General features: G+C 38.1%; 1 protein-coding gene across 1 annotated transcript in view; it reads left to right on the top strand.

Moving 5' to 3' along the window:
* Nucleotides 1-22,547, top strand: part of LOC150096439 (rab-like protein 3) — a 145,720-nt gene that overhangs the window by 83,398 nt on the left and 39,775 nt on the right. Inside the window, exon 4 of the mRNA XM_090409132.1 lies at nt 19,509-19,617. Within this exon, the coding sequence (XP_090265258.1) occupies nt 19,509-19,617 (109 nt within the window). The remainder of the gene's footprint in view (nt 1-19,508; nt 19,618-22,547) is intronic.

Below are 22,547 nucleotides of genomic sequence, written 5' to 3'. Positions count from 1 at the left end.
TGCATCACCAACATGAAGCATTCGGCTCTTTATTTTTATTAAATACTTCACCCAATGGCCGAGAGTTAGTTTATGAAAAATACGCTCTCCGACGCTTAGAGTTTCTTAGTACTGAGAGTTTTTGCTCTCTTGCCTGATCCCTGCCGAAAACCAATGAGTTTGAAACAGCTGTCGGGTCAGTGAAACCTATCAAAATGAACCAATAGGAGGCGAATATATGGGCGCTATATGCCACCTATTAGGTTTGGTTAGGGCAACTCGTAGTATGGCGGCGAGTATATTTACCATAAGCTCTCTGGTCAAATTTTCGTATGAAACTTCTCTAGTTTCTGTCATTGGCTTTGAAATTATGTTGGATTTAATATCCACTTAATTCGTATTAGACTTAGTTGATAGAGGAAGGGTAGAATGTAAGGGATATTGTATTTTCAGGGACAGCAGAAAGGAGTTACTTATAACAGAGGAATTGTGTTCAGCAGGCAGGTAGAATAGAGTTGAGAGAAGCAGTACATTTGAAGCTGTTTGATGTGAGATAAAAGCCATTAAGTATAGTTGGTTGCTGCTCTATGTGGGAGGGAGGGGGGGAAGAAGGAGGTTTGGATAACATGTATTTGCAAATTAGCTCAATAAGCACTGGGCTGATAATGGTTATTTGAGACTTTGGATCTTGGGACAAAGATTGGAAAGGCACAGAGGAAGGAAATGGAATTTATGTAGCTGTTGAGAGATAATTACAAAAAACTGTATGCAGTGGAAGTTGCTTAGGGTTTGAGCATATTGGATCTAGTAATAACATCAGGAATTTGTCCATAACCAAGGCATTTGGGGACATTGATTACTTTGGCTACGAGTGAATTCTTTGATTCTATTATTTTCAGTTTTCAATAGCGAAATTTTTAATTAAGAAGAGTTATATTTGGGATTGGTGATGCTGATGGTCATTATACCAATGCAGGAAGCAGCTTTGAGCCTTAGCATAAGAAACTATAAGAGATAGGATTTCTGAATTGCATGGGAAATAGTCAAGAAGCATTTAAGGAAAGCAGTATTAGATTGTATACCCAAGATTAGAATGATAAATCACTCTAGTTAAATGGATGAATAGTGTCATTGGAAAAGTTGGTTGAGAGCAAGATTAATATGTGCAGTGCTGTAACTAGGCAGGTGCACACACCCAGGATAAAGAGAGCCTGAAATGCAGTATCAAAAAATAATCAGTATTATATTTTCATTTTCAAATTTTAAATTTTGCTCCCATGGGGGCCAATTCCATAAAGTTAAAAATTAACTGATCTATTTGTTGTATTTGTTTTTTCATTTTTTTTTCAAAAAAAAAAAAGGTAGGGGGTGGGTAAAAATAAAATCTTGCACCAAGGCCCATGAAAAACTAGTTATGGCACTGAACGTGTGAGTGGATATGAATACACACAAAAGGATATTTGATAGAATACCACATTTTCAAGTGGGATTATGTCAAATATCCTTTTTTTAAAAAAAAGGACTTTTGATATTTAAAAAAACAAAACAAAACAAATATGATAGAAATAGATCAGTTCATTTTTAACTTTAACCAAAAAACGTTATGGAATCAGCCTCCTCGGCAGCAAGATTTAAAATTTGAAAATGAAAATAGAATACCACATTGCCTGTTGGCTGAGTGGTTAGTGTATTCATTCTCCAGCCAAAAGGCTGCAGGTTTGAACCCTGCTGTGGGTATGGATGTTTGTAATTGTCTGTGAAAATACTAGTGGTGGTGGGTGGTAGATGGCATCAGTGTAGACATGATTGTAGATGGTGAATTGAGTGGTGGAGTCAGACAGTTGTGGAGTAGGTGCCCTCCCTCGATAATCATTGGACTCCCTGGAGGTGTCAAGTAATAATAATAAAAAAAAAACTATTATGTAAGCTATAGCAAATGGGAATGGAGGAACTTTGTAACATGGATATGAGGGTTGCTATTGAACTGACATCACAGAGTATTATATGGTGGTATTGATTCTTACAGACCAGTGGTCAGCCACAAAGCCCTGTACTTGGGCCACTGCTATTCATTTTGTACATTAAGGGTATTGCAAATGATTCAAGGAGGAATATCTAGTTGTTTATTGATGATGATGCTACACTGGGGAGAGCAGTAGTTAATAAAGTTGATGTTGAGATCCTGAAACTGAATAGACTGTCAGTTTGAGGAAAGGATAATTCATTGTGCCAAAATGTAAAGTTATTTGTTCATTCTGGAATGAAACAATGTAGGCTGCGAGAACTGGACTGAAGAAGTTGATGATACTGGACCATGCAAAGTTCAGATAGCATATCGCAAAAGTAAACAAAATGGCTCCAGGACTTGCTTTCTTGTTTAGAGAAATGAGCAGAGATAAGGAGGAAGCAGTGCCTTCCTCTTTATCTCTCCTTATGCCTTAAACACTGCTCCCTCCATATAAGCAATTCTTATATGGAGGAAATTTAACTGTTTCATCCTCCCTTTTCTTACTCTTTAAGTGGGAGACTGATGAAAACTTATTTGGGAGCAACCATTTTTCCCTGATATCCACTTTTCTGTATTGAATTCTGCGACATTCAGTGATGTAGTGAAGCACGTGATAGAATATTTTAAACAAGCTGCAACAACTGCAATCACTAAAACCTCTAGTCAGTTTTACATTTCTCCACGTTATAATAGAAAGATGATTGCACAGCAGTCAAGGAAGCTTAGAAGAAAGCATGGAGTTTCATCCACAACAAACCTTTTTGCATTCAAATGTACTCAAGCAAGACCATTGTCGTAGTCGGAAGGAATCCTGCATCCAGTATACATCTTTTTGCAACAAGACCAATGAAGAGCAAAGAAATATGGAATAAATCTGGAAAATGCAAGCCAGATACACCATGCTCCAGCTCTCTATCTTTGTTGCTGACCCAATAGCAATTGGCAACACACTCAGGAAGCAATACATCCCTTGAGGGTAAATGTCAGGAATTTGATGATGATGAACACACTCAGGAAGATTTTTGCTAAAACATAAGCAGTATCTTAATCCCTCCCCTTTCCTGAAGTTCCTCACTCAAAAATGCAGAGCAGAAATAAAAAAAAATTCTGTTTTCTTCAAACAGTGCTGAAGAATACAGCAGACCATACATGAAAGAAGAAATAAAAGCTGCTTTGTTTAAAGTCATTTGACTGCAGTCGGACCAAATAACATCTATTATGAAAAGGTGAAACATCTGTCACCATCAGTCATGGATCAACTACTGCACCTTTTCAATAGAATTTTCTGTGAAAACAAGTTCCAGATACCTGCCAAGATTATTATTATTGCCTGTGCAAGATTCTGGAAAAAAAAATAATGATTAACTCTCATCTTTTATGACTTTTAGAGGGAAACAACCGTTTTTACAAAATACAATCTGGCTTCCATAAATATCATTCAAGAAGCAATCATCTAATCTAGCTGGAAGCTAGACTAGATGAAACACATGAAATATGGAAAAACATATAACATTGCTTGTAAATTTGGGATATTGAAAGATCTACACCACTTTGGTCTCAGAGGGAATCTCACTCTCTTCATCAAGATTTTTTTTTTTTTTTATCTAGCTGAATTTTCCAAGTCCAACTGGAAACTTCCCTTTCTTGACTATATGAAAGTGGAGGAAGTCCCACAATATTCAGTTTAAAGTGTCACACTTTTTTGCAGTTGAGGTTAGCTCAGTAATCAAACAACTTCCTCCAACTGTAAGTAATGCTCTTTATGTGGATAACTTTGCCATCTTCTGCCATTCATTCATGTAATATAAGAGTTACAGAAAGACAGCTGCAGCAAGCCCATTGAACAAAATGGCTTTTTCAAAATGGGCACTTGCAGATGGATTTAGATTTTCATAGCAGAAGACTAGTCTATGTTTTTCTCACAGATGTGATCTTCAGTCTGACCCAGTTGCACCAGAAGCCAAGGTCTTCGGGCTCATGTTCAACAAGAAGCCCTTTCCTTCTTCACATATGGCAGTTGCAAGGTAAGTACCATAAAGCAATGAACATTCTTTGGGGTACTGATAGATGTTCTTTGCTTCAATTGCACTGGGCACTAATTAGATCAAAACTTGATTATGGATCCCAACTCCATGCTTCTGTGTGTGTGAGTATGAGAGAGAGAGTACTTTTGAATGGCTAGATCCTGTTCGCCATCAAGCCATAAGAATTGCAACTTTTTTTTTTTTTTTTATGTTGGGCCCATATACGAGAGGTTGGCTGGTCAACCTATAGTACTTTAGTACCATATATGGGTAGCGGGATGGGAAAGGACGAACTTGTTAACATTCGATTTGAAAGCCTGTATATTGTGTTCCTTGGGAAATACCTCAGGGGGAAGACTGTTCCACAGTACAGCAGTAGCAGGGATGAAGGAGGAGGAAAAGAAACTTGTTCTGTGGGTTTCAAGGTGTACTGTGAAGGGATGTTGGGAGATAGCTGTATATGTTCCAATGGGTTTAGTACAGAGTGGAGGAATTATTGATGTTGTTTCAGATAAGTATTTTCCATGAAAATATTTGTAGAATATACAAATTGTAGAGACTTAATGTCCATGTGAAAGTGGGGGGGGGGGTGAGTCGGTAAGAGATGGATCATTTATCAGTCTAATTGCTCTCCTCTGTATTGAGTCAAGCATTTTGAGGGAGCTTTTAGGAGCCCCAGTCCAAATGTGAGAACAATATTCGATAGGTGGGCGGATTTGCAATTTGTATAAGGTTAATATAAGGTTAACAGCTGTTTTGAAGTGAAGTAATGTCTTGAGTGAAAGAGAAAGCCTAGGCCTAGTTTTTTGGAAGCTGAGGATGCAATGGTTATGATGTGTTTATGCCAGGAGAGGCCTGATGTCATAGTAATTCCGAGAAGAGAAATTTCATCTTGTCTGGGGATTTGAGTGTTATCAAAAATAATACTGGGGGAAAATGGTTCTTTTTTGTGGGAAATAAGACAGAACTGGGTTTTACTAGTGTTGAAGTTGACGTGGTTATCTGAGCCCCCATCGGAGGATGTTTCGAAGGTCTGTGTTAAGGGAAGTTGTGGTTGATGTTCTGTGGGTTGAAGTGAATTGTGTAGGGTAAGGTTTATCAAATGAAAAGGAGGAGAGCAGTGTGCAGTCATCTGCAAAACTGTGTATTGGGTTGGAGGTCAACTGAAATAGGTCATTGATGTCTAGAGGGAAGAGGGTCGGTGAGAGAACTGAACCGTGTGGGACCCCAGCATTAGTTGGATAGTGGGAGGATAAGGAGCCATCTACCATTACACATAGTATGCATCCAGACAGGAAGCTGGCAATCCATCTGCAGAAGTCCTGAGACAGTCCAAATGATGGAAGTTTGCTTAGTAAGCCTTTGTGCCAGACCCGGTCAAAAGCTTTAGAGATATCGAGTGAACTACTTGGGATTCGCCAAATTTTTCCATGGTATATGTCCAGCGATGGGTGATATATGAGAGCAGGTCACCTGTTGATCGGCATCAGTGGAATCCATACTGGTGGTCACTTAATAGCTGGTACCTTCAAGGTAGAGTAGTAGTTGAGAATTGATGGTTTTCTCCATCTCTTTAGATAGGATTGAGGTGAGTGAGATAGAGCGGTAGTTAGATGGCAGCGATTTGTCCCCCTTTTTGGGAATGGGTTGAATATAGGCCAATTTCCAGGCTTTGGGATATATGGGATATATACCAGTGGAGTAAGATAGTGTGTACAGATGGCATAGGATAGGAGTCAGTTCTGCTGCACAGACCTTCAGGATAATTGGAGGAATGCCATCAGAGCCAGGGGCTTTTTTTGTGTCTAATTTTGACAACAGGTTTATGATCTCTTTCGGGCAAAAGGATACAGGGGGCATTGTATGTTGGACAGTTGGAATGACTGGGGAGCATTTGCCATTGTCGGTTATGCGTGCATTGCAGGCAAAGTGTGAAGCCATGAGATTAGCTTTTTCAGTAGGTGATGTTGCAATTGAGCCATCTAGGTATGATAGGGGTGGGAGTAGTGTAGGGAAAAAGTTGCGACCAGTAGCTTTGGCAAAAGACCAAATTCCAAAACAGAATTTGAATGGAATCATTAATCATTTTTTTGCATCTGTTTCGGGCTTCAGTATAGGCACTGCAGGAGAATGGAGTTCTTAATTTGAGCCAGTTGTGGTACGCCTGGTTTTTCATTAGTACATCCTTGGCACATCTTTTGGAGAACCAGGGTTTGGATAGGGAACGGCAGTTCAGAGTGGTGTGGGGAATGTATGTTATCATGCCAGTGAGGATTACTTTGGTAGCATTTCAAATGTCAACAATCCCTAGCCTGCACATCGAGGCAAACGAGCCACTTTTGTTGCTTCGATTAACAGCCATTTCTATTATACGCTACAAAAATAAAATTCCTGTTAGACCATCCCACGTGACAAACTATTTTTCGTCTGTGGTGGGAAAATAAGTACAACACCCATCAAACTGCCATACAATCCTTTAATTTCCAAATAAAAGGCAATGAGAATTAATAACCTCTCAACTTGGCTTCCTCTAAGGACTCATGGTCTCCTCTTACTCTTCTAGGTGTGTACAAGTTTCATGTGAGTACATATAGAAATATTATGAATTCCATGTAACTGTAATCTTTATTTTGGACAAACTGGGTATTGTGTGGAAAACAGAATACAGGAGCATCAATCTTACTTTGCTTATAATAAATCTGAGAAGTCTGGCTTAGCACAACATTGTGTAGATACAGAACATAAAATCTTCAGATCATGGACCTGATTTCTTGATTGATGTCACTTTAAATATGAACATTTATTTAAGTAAAATGCCAAAGCTTTAGTAAACTGCCTGAACCCAGATCAAAATAATTTATGTCTTTCCAAAAAAAAAAAAAAAAATGGAGGGTCTCATTCTCCTTAGTCATTGTTAGTTCTTAAGTATCATATTCATATCCTAATATAGTCACATTATATGTTTGTACCCCATTGTTAGCATTCTGTCTTATTCAACTGTTTATATACTTATTAGTTTCAGGCTGAAATATGTTTAAATACAAAGTTATTATTATTATTTGTGACACCTCCAAAGAGTCCGAAGACTCTTTGCAGGAGGACACCTACTGTACAACTCTCCGTCTCCACTACTACACAGAACCTCTACTACCAATCACCTACATCAACGCCATTTACTGCCCACAACAACCACCACTACAGCTAGTACTTTTCGTCTGTAAATTGTGTGTGTTCTTGAAGGGCCGATTTATCTGCATGCAGGATGAAAAACCCGAGTTTCCGGGAGAAAAAACCCTGCTACCTCCATATGAGATTGGCTAACTCACCTTCATTTGAAAAAGTCCATAGAAAGATTCCTCCTGTCATGACTAGGGATCCCAGACATCCCATAAAATACGGGATCGTCCCATTTTTGGCTAACGCGTACTGTTGTCCCGAGAAAACTCTTCGGGACAGCTTTTTGTCCTGTATTTTAGAGTTTAAGACAGAATAACAAAATCGATGAGTTACAATTTATATTCTGTTACGAACATCGCTCTCCGTCATTACAGGGAACTGTAACACATTGTTATTTTTTCAAGGCGAGTGATGGCAACACTGCAACAATGATAAGTTCGTTAGAACAGTGCGCATATGCATCGACATTTTGGCATATGTGATAGATGCGCATACTAAACTTTCACCCTCAGTCATAAGTGTCCCGTATTTTTTTTTCCAATGTATCTGGGATCCCTAGTCATGACGAGAATAAAGCTTAGGCTTTTTCTAATTGAAGGGCGTAACGTACTATCGTTCTTCCAATTGTGCTACGGAGGCGCTTTTGGATTTTCTTATTATATTTTCTTGTGTTTACATGTAAAAAATATGTTCATTATTGATATAAATCTCTCTGAAAAACACATGTACCTCTTTCTACTCCTTTTGGTCTTGTGCTGTTGCAAGATTCTTGTTAAGCAGGTATGCTGTGGCTACTGTTAACTCTCTGGAGCATTCCCTTAAGACTTGTTGATATGTCAAGTTCTACTGCCTTATTGATATCAAGTTTACTTAATTCCGCCTATACCTCATGTGCCATTCACTAGCAGTCAATCTGTTCTCATTCCCTACACTTGAGCTTTTCATGATGTCACACTGAGAGGATGAAGCCATTATCTATGTGATATCATGAGAAGATCATGACATCATTGAAGGATGAGTTGGTCATACTGATAAACTCCTCTTGACGACACTCGCAATGATTCCATCAATGAATGGGCCCAACATTCACTCATTCTCTGTTCTCATTTACTGATACCTCACCAACAAATAAAATGTTGCACTTTCTACAGAAACATACCTTTACAGCTCTCATGTTCAGTCTTTTTACAAACACATCATCCACATTCTGTATGTATACATGTTGCACCCATAACAACATTTTCAGAAATATATCTTGTTAATCACATTTGATTCCTATGTTGCTAATTGTGCAGCGTGATCTCTTAAATCTCAGGTTTACTAAGTGCATTGAAGAATTATATGTTGAAAGTTGAGACCTAGTTGGTTAACTGCAATTTTTGAACTTATGTAATACAAGGCCGAGGAGAGATTTAAATTGAAGTTTATAAATTAGTTCATAGCATTTATAATGTAAATACCTGTTATAATGTAAATATCCATTCTCTGCAGTTGGCAGAGTTAGGATCTAATACTGAAGAGGCATAATAAGAAGATAATGAAGACTGATGCAGAGGATATAGTTGAATTGTTCAATAAACACTTTATTGGAGTATTTCATCCTAGAGGAGTCAGTTTTAACGCTAGAGGGATAGGGCTGGTTCAAGGTTTAGAGGTACAGGAGGAGAGTGTGTTTCAGATACTGAGTACTCTGGATGTCAGTAAAGCTTTGAGACTGGATGGTATTTCACCACGAGTTTTGAGAGAATGTGCTAGGGAACTGACCGTGCCTTTAACCTGGCTTTTCAATGAAAGTCTGGCTGCGGGAAAGGTGCCCAGGGAATGGAAGGAAGGTAAGATAGTGCCATTGCATAAGGGTGGTAACAGACTGGAAGTGTCTAATTATAGGCCAGTCTGTGTGTCATCAGTAGTTGTTAAGATCTTGGAGAAAGTAGTGAGGGACCGTATACAGCATTGGGCAGATGAGGGTAATGTTATCTGTGAGAGTCAACATGGATTTGTGAAAGGGCGCTCTTGTTTTAGCAATATGCTAGCATTTTATAATAAAGTTACAAGAACATTAGATGAGGAAAAGGCATATACTGCAATTTTCTTAGACTTAGCGAAGGCATTTGACAGGGTGCCACATGATAAGCTGATATTTAAGTTGCAGCACATGGGTCTGGATGTCAGATTGGTCAACTGGATTCAGGATTGGCTGTCTGATAGGTATCAGAGAGTTGTGTATGGTGGGACAGTTTCAAGGAGGCAGAGGGTTACAAGTGGGATCCCATAGGGCTCAGTACTAGGACCTATATTGTTTAACCTTTATATCAATGACATTGCTAGTGGATTGCAAGGGGATATTCAGTTGTTTGCAGATGATGCGAAGCTGGGAAGGATTATTAGTAATAGGTCAGATGTGGTAGCCCTGCAAGAGGATTTGAATAAGCTAGATAGATGGGCAAATGAATGGAGGTATCAGTTTAATGCAGCAAAATGTAAGGTCTTGAGGTTTGGGAAACATCGATGGAATGCTGCATTCTCTATGGGAGGAGTTATACTGGAGGAAGTAGGGGAGACATGAGATCTGGGGTTGATGATTGATAGAGACCTGAAATTTAGGGGACATATTGCAAAGGTGGTGAAGGTAAGACAGAGGATTGCTGCAATTATGAGAAGGACACTGACCTGCAGAGATAAAAGGGTTATCATTCCATTGTATAAGTCTCTGATCAGACCACACTTAGACCATTGTTCTCAGATTTGGTCCCCAGGATTTGGAGGGGATAAATTAACTGTGGAAAGGATACAAAGATGGTTTCAGGACTGTACAAGGATAGTTATGAGGATTGGATGAGGGAATGTGGACTGCAGAGTTTGGTGGATAGAAGAAGGAGAGGTGATATGATTGAGACTTTTAAACTGTTGAGAGGTGGTTGCAGGGTTGACACTGGGGAGTTCTTTCGCTTGGTTGAACAGCGGGAAGGAGTGATGACAAGAGGCCATCCCTGGAAGTCACAAAAGGAAACTGTGAGCAAGAGGGTGAGGAGTGGTTTTTCATGGAGGGTGGTTGAACCGTGGAATGCATTGCCTGATGGAGTGGTGAGAGTGAGAACAGTCAATGAGTTTAAGAAGTGGTATGATAGACTTTGTGTTTCTTTGGGGGGGACCTCCCCTCGATGAATCTTGACAGACTTTATTTTCTTAAGAAGGACCTCCCACGATGAGTCTTCTGACTCCATGGAGGCCTGAATAATAATAATATATAAGCAGCTAATTTTTTATGGTTAGAGCAGAAAATTTAGTGTTGTGGAATAGTCTTAAGTACAGTATAGAGATAGCTTCTAGAATGAAATGGAAAAACATTATGAATTGAGGATAGTTAAAAGAATGCTATGTAGTGGTATGGTGTGAAAAATAAATAAAAATAAATTAAAAATGTGTATTAGCTGATGGTAAATTACTAGCTTATGCAATTATAATTAATGGTTTAATCATGTTGGGATCAAGGAGGATTATTTAGTAAAATATCCTAGTGTGTATAAGTAAGCAATGATGGATTATTTAAGTGTAGCTAGCAGTAATGTATATTATTAAATTTATCCTATCTGTCATGATTACTGATAAATTCAAATGACAGTTATTTTATAATATATGTCAGTCTTCCCCCAGACGTATTTCCCAAGGAATACAACATACAGGCATTCAAAACAAATATAAACAAGTTTCTCCTTTCGCAACCCACTACCCATATAAGGTGCTAACGTACTATAGGTTGACCAACCAACCTCCTGTATATGGCCCCAACATAAAAAAAAAAATTTAAAAAAATATGTACTTAATATGAACATTCAAGCATTATTACAGTGATTGTTAGGGCATTTGATGATATGTAATGCTTGAGTGTTCATTTTAAGTACCTGTTATCTTATAAAGTAATCTTAATAAAAATAATTAAATAAACATGCTAGTATTGTTGTTGTATTAGATAGTGACAATATTAGCATGAGATGGGAAAACAAAAGAGTTGTTATAAATTCAGTAAAAGCATATGCAATCCTATTTGTGCTTAGAATTTAGGATGCTGAATCATGTTTAAATTCTTTTTACAGTGGTGATAGCCAGTGCATAGCTGAACTGTTGATATGGGGGGGGATTAGTTTTTCTCCAGATGCTTCTCTTTTCTTCTCAGAATTATGAATCTGGCCTGGAACACAGTGATTAGAGTTAATGCTATTGCCATTCTTGATGGACTCAAGTCTGGTGGATAGCTGATATAAATGCCCCAGACCACACTGTGTGCTATAAGTTTTTCACCTTCTCCTGTGTAGTGCTGATTTATATATATATATATAATATATATATATATATATATATATATATATATAGGGTGCTTAAGGGTCAAAGCTGTATAACTGAGAGGAGACCTCCACATAGCCTTTAAAGGAATGCGGAGAACCGACCAGGGCTTCTGACCTAATGTCCAATCCTCACCTTCTCGTGGTGCACCCTGTTGGGTATCTATTTGGATACTGAACGAACGAGGATGGGCTGGCAATTTGGGATTTAGCTGACCAAATTGTATTCTTATTGGTTAAACCAAAATAAAAAATGATGGTACAACATGACAAAAATTCATGACGGCTGGGGCATCGCCCGGTTATACAAGGCCCCTGTTGTTTTTTCCAGGGAACCAGGGCTAACAGCGAAAAGTCAGCTACTGGAACAACTCTGAAAACAAACCCCAACTCAACATCACCAGAGTTAAAGATTGGTACTATCAACATAAGAAGCCTGAATGGCAAGAAATGGAGCTAGCTGAGGAATTAGATAAGTACCAGATCGACATAATAGGGGTGACTGAAACAAAAAGACAAAAACTGGTGAGATCTTTCTGAGCAATAAATACAAAATGTTATATTCAGGCAATGACAGTCAAGGAAAAGAAGGATTAGGCATAGTATTCAACACAAAATACAAGGCTAATCTTCTTGAATGGCAGCCAGTCTCAAGTAGAGTAATGTGGGCAAATATGAGAATGGGGAACTGGACAATGAGATTTATTTGTGCCTATGGTCCCACAGAAGGTTCTACTAAGGTAGAAGTGGAGGAATTTTTTGAGGCTTTAGAAAAAGCAACTGACACAGTGAAAAAGGAAAAGTTGGTCCTTGTTGGGGATCTAAACAGCAAAGTAGGAAATGAATGTGAGACATACAAAAATATTTTAGGAAAATTTGAAGAAAAGAGCAAAGCTAATAATAATGGCAAATATCTGTTGGATTTCTGCTCAGGACATGGACTGGTTATTACTAACAGCATGTTCCAACATAAAAATGTGCACAAATTCACATGGAGAGAAGAGGCAAGGAATAAGAAAAGTCTCATTGACTATGTTATTACTGATAGTGATGTTTTCTCCCTGGTGCAGGACACCAGAGTGTACAGAGGATTTGAAATTGGAAGTGACCACTATTTAGTCTTGAGCAGGATGAATTTCATATTGAAAAGAATGACATGTAAGAAAGTTTTAAAGCGAATAAAAGTTGAGCAGCTCTCAGATGTGAACTGTAGACTAAAATACACAAAGATTATTGAAGAAAAAATGAAAGAGTTTGAGAACAGGAATCAAACCTTGGAGATTCAGTGGCAAACTCTGAAGAAAACAGTGATTGATTCTGCCAGAGAGGCATGTGGTGAGGTTGTCTGCAAGGATAAAAAAATCAAAACTCCCTGGTGAACACAGGAAGTTAAAGAGGCAGTGAAGGAAAAGAAGAAAGCATATCAAAAGTTCCTGTCAAATAAGTCAGCTTGTGCTCTTAGAGAATACAGAGACAAATGCAAGAATGCTAAACTCTGTGTAAAACTAGCTAAACAAAAGTCATGGGAGGAATTTGGCAAGAATATAGAAAATTAATATCAAGAAGGTGGCAAAATATTCTGGAGGTTGTTGAAGAAGCTTAGGAATGGAGGAAAGAGTGCTGTAAAAGGAGATAGAGATTATAAAGGTGAAATGAAAACGGGAGAAAAAGATATCTTTGAAGTATGGAGTAATTACTTTGAAAACCTGCTAAACGAAACAAGCAGTGATGACAGCACGGTGGTAAAAAACACTGACCAGGCATGCAGTCAGGAATACATATCCCTACTTGAAGTAGAAAAAGCAATCAAAGGCTAGAAATGTGGAAAGGCAGCAGGGATAGAAGACATTCGACCAGAAATGCTGAAGTATGGTGATATAAGAGTCTTACAGTGGCTGCACTGCATAGTTCAGAAAGCCTGGACAGAGGGACGAATTCCCGATGATTGGAGTAGAGCTCTCATAGTACCCATATATAAAAAGGGAAATAAAACTGAATGTGAGAATTGCAGAGGTATTTCCCTACTAAGTGTTCCTGGGAAGATTATGCAAGTATACTTGAGAAACGGTTGAGAAGAATTGTGGAAGAAAAGCTTGGTGAAGAACAAGCTGGATTCAGGCCAAATAGAAGGCTGTCAGGATCAGATCTTCACTTTATGACAAATAGTCGAGAAAGCATGGGAATATAACAAAGATCTGTATTTAAGTTTTGTCGATTTGGAAAAGGCATATGACGAGGTGCCAAGAGAGAAGCTATTCAATACGTTATAGTTATATGGTGTCAATGGGCCATTATATCAAGAGGATATTAGGAAAGAACTTGACATTGTCAACATCCAGGAATGCATTAGCAGAGCTAATCTCAGGTGGTATGGTCACTTGAAACAGAATAGGCGAAGAAAGATTAGCAAAACAAGTGTTCTCTGCCAGGTTGGCAGCAAAACGACCCAGAGGAAGACCAAGATGTAGGTGGATTGATATGGTACAATGTGCCTTAGACGATAGAAATATAAGATCTGATAATGTTGGGGTCTTGACAAGTAACAGACTGATGTGGAGGAAAATTGTAGATAGGAAGTTAGTAATGATGTAATTTTTTTTATGTAGTTTTATTCCTGTACACCTTGAGGGTACATGGCAGGAATTTGATGATGATGATGATGATGAGATATATATATATATATATATATATATCTTTAATATTTTACAATAATGTGTGGCAAACGATTGACAAGTAAAAGATGTGTTTGTATTCATTCATAACTGGTAATTAGTTTACGGAATTAACAACGCATATAAAGTATATTAATTAAAGGTAACTTTAATGAATAACTTCTATATTTCGGCAATGTCACATTGCCATCTTCGGGAACATAAAGATATCTTATGTGCACTCAGGAACTAACACAAAGCAAATGAGGAAGAAAGCAAGAAACTAATAATGTTCCTAAAGTCCTAATGGTGCCCTCTTGCAGGCTAATTTGGTAGTCTTGGCAGTTGGGCTGAAGTTCTCATAATGAAAATCTCCCAAATTTGGGGCAGTTTCATGCACCCAAATTTGTTGAGGTTAGGAACTTTTTTAGAGCTGCTGAAGATTATTTGAATAATCTTTCATATTTAAACTTGCTGCGATGGATTATTTTTGTTTTCTTCCAACGAATTTTATGGTGGGTATCTAAGGCATGGTCTGCCAGCCCAGAGCGGCTGTACTGGTGAAACCGGATGTAGTCTTGGTGTTCTGAAATCCTGATATTTGTTGTTCTGCCTGTTTGGCCAAAGTAGGACAATTTGCAGCTGCAAGGGACCTGGTATACACCGGGTAGGTCTAGGGGAAGTGGTTGGTCTTTGGTAGAGCGGATAAGGGATGCCAACTTTTTATATGGTCTGTAACAAGAAGTAAGGTCATATTTTTTGAGGATATTGGTTATTTTTTCAGAGGTGCCCTGGATGTAGGGGATGGTGATAGACTTGGTGCAATCTTTATTGTGGAGGGGGGGGAGGGGGGTTGTGGTTTATAGGTTTTAGTATTTTTTGGATTTTTTTGGGGTTATAGCCATTGTCTAAGAAAGTGTTGAGGATATGGTTTAGTTCAATAGTCAGGGCCTTGTCACCTGAGCAGATTAATTTTGCCCTGTTATATAGTGTTTTTATCACCCCATATTGTTGTGAGGGGGGGGGATTGCTGGTGAATGTATCTGCCAATGTGGGTGGGTTTTCTGTAAACAGAGAAAACCAAAGATCCATCAAGCTGGCGGGTGATTAAAGTGTCTAGGAAGGGGAGGGTGTTGTTTTCCTCTTTTTCTAAGGTGAACTGGACTCTGGGATGTTGGTTGTTTAAGTGTGTTAAGAAGGAGTGGAGTGTGTCTGAGCCATGTGGCCAAATAGCAAACACATCATCCACATAACGAAGCCAAATAGTGGGTTTTTTTGGGGCGGAGTTTAAGACTTTCTCTTCAAATGTCTCCATAAAGAAATTGGCCAAGGGTGGCGAAAGTGGTGAACCCATGGCTGTCCCCTCTATCTGTTTGTAGAACTTTCCTTGCCAAACGAAATAGCCTGAGTTCATTGTGAACTGAAATAGGGCAGAGATATCGGGAGGAAACTTGGCTTGGATGAGCTCAAGGGTTTCTTTGAGTGGGACATTAGTGAATAGGGAGGAGACGTCAAAACTGACCATTATGTCAGTGTGTTGGAGTGTGAGGTTTTCTATACTGGCTTTAAAGTGGGCAGAGTTTTTTATGTGTGATCGTGTGTTGCCAGTGTAGTGTGTGAGCGTTTTGGCTAAATGTTTGGCTAATTTATATGTGGGGGAATCAATGCCATCCACTATGGGATGCAATGGCACATTTTGTTTATGTATTTTTGGGAGTCCATATAATCGGGGGGGGGTCTAGAGTTATAAGGTTTAAGTTTGTTGGTGACTTCCACAGGCCAAGAAGTGACTTTCTTAAGGAGTCTGTGGATAGTCCTAATCTGAGAGCTGGTAGGATTATATTCAATGGGGAGGTAAGTAGTACGGTCTCGTACTAAAGAATTTAGCTTAACTTTGTAGTCTTTTTGATTGAGTACCACAGTGGCGCTTCCCTTATCAGCTTTGGTGATTACTATTTTTTTGTTGTTTTTCAATTCTTGTAGGGTTGTATATTCGTTTTTGGATAAGTTGGATTTTGGAGGTTTGGCTTTAGTGAGAACACCGACTACATCCAGTCTCACGTTGTTGGCGATATGGTTAGGCATGTTGCGAATTCCACGCTCTATTTGGATCATGATTTCTTCAACAGCTATCCTTTTAGGAGCTAGGGCGAAATTGTGACCACGTGAAACAATTTCGCCCTAGCTCCTAAAAGGATACCTGCTGAAAAAATCATGATCCAAATAGAGCGTGGAATTCGCAACCTGCCTAACCATATCGCCAACAACGTGAGACTGAATGTAGTCGGTGTTCTCACTAAAGCCAAACCTTCAAAATCCAACTTATCCAAAAACTAATATACAGCCCTACAAGAATTGAAAAACAACAAAAAAATAGTAATCACCAAAGCTGATAAGGGAAGCGCCACTGTGGTACTCAATCAAAAAGACTACAAAGGTAAGCTAAATTCTTTAGTACGAGACCGTACTACTTACCTCCCCATTGAATATAATCCTACCAGCTCTCAGATTAGGACTATCCACAGACTCCTTAAGAAAGTCACTTCTTGGCCTGTGGAAGTCACCAACAAACTTAAACCTTATAACTCTAGAACCCCCCCGATTATATGGACTCCCAAAAATACATAAACAAAATGTGCCATTGCGTCCCATAGTGGATGGCATTGATTCCACCACATATAAATTAGCCAAACATTTAGCCAAAACACTCACACACTACACTGGCAACACACCATCACACACAAAAAAACTCTGCCCACTTTAAAGCCAGTATAGAAAACCTCACACACCAACACACTGACATAATGGTCAGTTTTGACGTCTCCTCCCTATTCACTAATGTCCCACTCAAAGAAACCCTTGAGCTCATCCAAGCCAAGTTTCCTCCCGATATCTCTGCCCTATTTCAGTTCACAATGAACTCAGGCTATTTCGTTTGGCAAGGAAAGTTCTACAAACAGATAGAGGGGACAGCCATGGGTTCACCACTTTCGCCACCCTTGGCCAATTTCTTTATGGAGACATTTGAAGAGAAAGCCTTAAACTCCGCCCCACAAAAAACCCACTATTTGGCTTCGTTATGTGGATGATGTGTTTGCTATTTGGCCACATGGCTCAGACACACTCCACTCCTTCCTAACACACTTAAACAACCAACATCCCAGAGTCCAGTTCACCTTAGAAAAAGAGGAAAACAACATCCTCCCCTTCCTAGACACTTTAATCACCCGCCAGCTTGATGGATCTTTGGTTTTCTCTGTTTACAGAAAACCCACCCACACTGGCAGATACATTCACCAGCAATCCCCCCCCCCCTCACAACAATATGGGGTGATAAAAACACTATATAACAGGGCAAAATTAATCTGCTTAGATGACAAGGCCCTGACTATTGAACTAAACTACATCCTCAACACTTTCTTAGCCAATGGCTCTAACCCCAAAAAAATCCAAAAAATACTAAAACCTGTAAACCACAACCCCCCTCCCCCCCCTCCACAATAAAGATTACACCAAGTCTATCACCATCCCCTACATCCAGGGCACCTCTGAAAAAATAACCAATATCCTCAAAAAATATGACCTTATTTCCTGTTACAGACCATATAAAAAGTTTGCATCCCTTATCCGCTCTACCAAAGACCAACCACTTCCCCTAGACCTACCTGGTGTATACCAGGTCTCTTGCAGCTGCAAATTGTCCTACTTTGGCCAAACAGGCAGAACAACAAATATCAGGATTTCAGAACACCAAGACTACATCCGGTTTCACCAGTACAGCCGCTCTGGGCTGGCAGACCATGCCTTAGATACCCACCATAAAATTCGTTGGAAGAAAACAAAAATAATCCATCGCAGCAAGTTTAAATACGAAAGATTATTCAAAGAATCTTCAGCAGCTCTAAAAAACGTTCCTAACCTCAACAAATTTGGGTGCATGAAACTGCCCCAAATTTGGGAGACTTTCATTATGAGAACTTCAGCCCAACTGCCAAGACTACCAAATTAGCCTGCAAGAGGGCACCATTAGGACTTTAGGAACAATATTAGTTTCGTGCTTTCTTCCTCATTTGCTTTGTGTTAGTTCCTGAGTGCACATACCATATCTTTATGTTCCCGAAGATGGCAATGTGACATTGCCGAAATATAGAAGTTATTCATTAAAGTTACCTTTAATTAATATACTTTATATGCGTTGTTAATTCCGTAAACTAATTACCAGTTATGTCTAACCAACGTATAAGTCTTACTACTGTATTCATTCAGTTCATGATTAATGATAAATTCTTCTAAGTGTTTTTGAGATTTAAGGAAGGTTTGGATAATTGATTAGCAGATTTGGGGACTGGCTATTTAATAGGTATTAGAGTTGTTTTCTGCAATAGTTTCTAAATAGGGAAGAGATATAAATGTGGTATACTGCATGACAACACACTTAGTTTGCTATTTTGGACATATTTTAATGTGATTGAGACTTTTTTTTGTAAGGGGATTGAGTTTGTCTTTGGATGATGTGAAGTTGAGGAGAGTTTCTAACAGTGAAGCTGTAACCCTTCAAGATTTGAATTGACTGGCCTTATGGAGTAGATGAATGGGATGTCATTTTAACATTACTAATTGCAAAGTCTTGCAGTTTTGAAGTTAGAGATAAGGGCTGAATTGTATATTGTTGGAGAGATGTTATGGCAGGAAGAATCAGAAGCAAGTATCCTGAAGTGATAGTTAATACAGGACTGAAGATTAGAGAAATACATTGGAAAGGCAGCAAAGAGTAGAGAAAATTGCTTTGATTATGAGAAAAAACACTGACAATTAGAGACATGAAAGTGATACTCACTACATTTGTATAAGGCTATAGTCAGATCACATCTAGCTTTTGAAAGGGCGAGTAAACCCTGAAAAGAGTTCTGCTATAGATAACACGGTTGATAATAATTTTAAAAAAAATGCTGAGATAGAGTTATTGATTTATATCTCTCATAATTGAGACATAAGTCATTGAGAGGAACTTAACAAATTATTTCTGCTTAATTATTAGAGGATGAAAAAAGAGGTTGGAATAAGAACTATTGCTGTATAATGGTATGGTGAGAAATGGAGTGAAGAGTTTGGTTTTGTTGCATAAAGAATCCATGGGTGAGTGCAGTGCATTGCCAGAGGGTCATGACTGAATGGACAGTAAAAGAATATGAGGGGGTGAATGATATTGTGGCAATTAAGTGCACATACGTTTATAATAATAATAATGTTTCGGTAGTGTCCAAAATAATTATAAATTAAGTAGTGGTTACAAAAATAAACTGATACATATCTTCATTATTCTTCCCAGGTATTATTTTAGTTCATGATCTGACTAATAGAAAATCACACCAGAACCTAAGAAAATGGTTGGCCGAAGTTTTATCAAAGGAAGGAAGTGCCAAAAGAAATAATGGATGGTTTGTGTGCATTTTTCACTAATGTTGGAATTATTATTTTAACGAAACACTAAAAAATGTATGTGTATACGTAAATACACACACACACACATATATTTTTTTCTTTTTTAATTTTTTTAATTATTTTTTGTTATATAATAACTCATTCATTATCATCATTTACCTGATATGCATCCAGATATGATTTCATTATTAACTTCCTATTAACACTTTTCATCCAAATTAATTTGTATTACCAGCTCTTCTATTTCTGTCTTCTAATGTGCTTCTTACTCTATCAATCCACCAACAATAGCACACTCCATCCTTCTTTGATAAACCATGGAGTTCTCAGATATCCCAATCATCAAATCATCTGCAACTAGTCCCTTAAACACTGATCTCCCTACTATCCTTTGGTGGGGCGAGGATAGTAGGGAGACCCTTCAATGCCACCAAAATGCAGTCCTGCCTTTTCTCTTGCAAAAGGGATTTCAACTCACCTTCCTTTATCCTCATTAATGTGTACTTCACCAGACAGGATCAGATCTCTTCTTGGACTGACATTTAACTTCAGTCTCTCCTGGCACAAACACATCACATCAATAGCTTCCACAGCTTCTAAAAAACTAGGTATTATTTTCCACTCAAGAAGCTGTTTAACCCCTGCCCACCTCCTAACATTATATAAATCCCAATTATGCCCATTCTTATCAAATTAGCTCATACATTTCAGGTGATGCACCTAAAATTTCCTTAAAAATTCTTGATACTGTCCAGAGGAGAGCAATTTGGCTCATAGATTATGTCTATCTCACACATGCAGTGTCTCTTGTACAGGTATTTCCATGGTCCTTTCTTTTAGTGTTGCACAGTGATCAGCATTCATTTTAGAAATTATGGACTTTACAACAGTGTTATAACTATTTTAATTTCTCGACATTTCGACCTTCATATTAAGGTCATCATCTGGAGTATATACAAGAACAAGCTGAGTTACATTTCACACAAGTAAACTAAAGAAACAATGATTTGATTCACCAGTTATTCTACTGGCATGACCTCTAGTGAAAAAAAAATAATAATAATACAGATAAAATTACAAATTAATAATTTAGAAACTACATCAAATCTAAATTCTATTTAAGATAATATGAGAGAAATATTCTTTCTTATAGGTAGTTTTCCAACAGTAACAATGATGTTCTATTTTTAACATTACAATTGTTATATTAGATTTAGGATTCTGGATTATCTACAGTCCTGTTTATAGTTACCTCTTAGAGAGAAAGATTCCTTGGGTAGAATATGTGCCTTCGATAGACTTGGGATTTTTAGACCAACATTATTGTTCAGATTGGGATGGTTGATAAGAATCTCACAGGCTTCCTTAAATTTGCGTTCATACCATGTTTTGGTGTGATGTAAACAACTGGTGCTTTTCCAGTCAGTTCTATGTAAGGTGTTCAGGGCATGATCAGAAAGGCCAGCTTCACCATAGTTATTATATTTCGTGTGTCATGTATGTTCCTTTTGTCTGATAGGAATTGTGCTTCCTGTTTCCCCTATATATGGTAGATTACAGGTGCAATAAATATGGTATACTCCAGGGTGGGCCAGCGGTGGGTGGGTCTTTGGATGAGTTGAGTAAGCTTTTTAATTTTGCACGAGATTAAAAGTGGCTTTGAGGTTGTATTTCTGTAATATTCTGTTTATTTTATCCGATGTCCCTTTAATGTAAGGAATGGTTATAGTTTTATTGTAGTCTGGTTTATCATTGTTTTTTTATTGAAGTCTTGTAGAGAATTTTGTTAATAGTGTTTTGGCTGTATCCATTTTTTTGAAAAGTATTACTGATGACTTTAAATTCGTTTTTCAGTGCCTGTTCACAGCAGCAGATCTTCAGAGCTCTGTTTTTTAGGGTATTGATGACACCTAGTTTTTGTGTTGGGTGGTGGTAGGAGTTTATGTGTATATATTGGCCAGTACGTGTCAGTTTCTGGTAAACGGTGAAGGAAAGCCTGCCAGAAGGGAGACGTGTGACAAGTGTATCTAGAAACGGAAGTGTATTCTGTTTTTCAATCTCAATTGTGAACTGTATGCGTTTGTGTTGTTTCTTTAGGTGGCTAAGGAAAGTGTCTAGTGTCTGGCAGCATGGGGCCAGATCGCGAAAACAATCAACATATCTAAGCCAGACTTTGGGTTTTAAAGGAGAGGAATCTAGAGCATGTTGCTCAAAATGTTCCATATAAGAGTTAGCAATAGGGTGGGGGGATAATGGCAAGGCCATGGCTGTGCCTTCTTTTTGTAGGAGAAAGTGTTTTGCCATACAAAATAACCAGACGTGTGCAAAGACCTTTGTGATATCTGGGGGGGATTTGTTCTGTAAAAGAAGGATTGTGTCATTGATTGGGACATTCATAAAGAAGGCAGAGATGTCGAAACTGACTAATAAATCAACTTTTTCTAATGTAATATCTTTGATTATGTTTATGAAGTGTTATGTTTCTGATATAGGATGGAGAATGACCTACCAACTCCTTGAGTGTTGCCGCTAATTTCTTGGCTAGGTGATAATTCGGGCTGTCTCTACCTTCGACTGTTGGCAGGAGTGGTGTGTTTTGTTTGTGTATCTTTGGTAATGTCTACTAACCACCCCAATCTGAACAATAAACAGTACTGTGGATAATCCAGAATCCTAAATCTAATATAACAATTGTAATGTTAAAAATAGGACATTGTTACTGTAAGAAAATTACCTATAAGAAAGAATTTCTCTCATGTTATCTTAAATAGAATTTAGCTTTGATGTAGATTCTAAATAAAATAATTAATTAATTTCTAATTTTATCTGTATTATTTTTATTATTATTATTATTAAGTTTTAAAGGAGGTATACCGTGAGTAGACATATCGATACAAAATAAATAACGGAAAAAACTCACGTAGAA

This window comes from Typopeltis vanoorti, chromosome 19 (genome assembly GCF_054136105.1).
Source record: "Typopeltis vanoorti isolate ZY-2024b chromosome 19, IOZ_Tvanoo_1.0, whole genome shotgun sequence".
Taxonomy (NCBI): Eukaryota; Metazoa; Arthropoda; class Arachnida; order Uropygi; family Thelyphonidae; genus Typopeltis; species Typopeltis vanoorti.
Note: the sequence above shows the minus strand (reverse complement) of the source record. Positions and strands in the feature narration are given on the sequence as shown.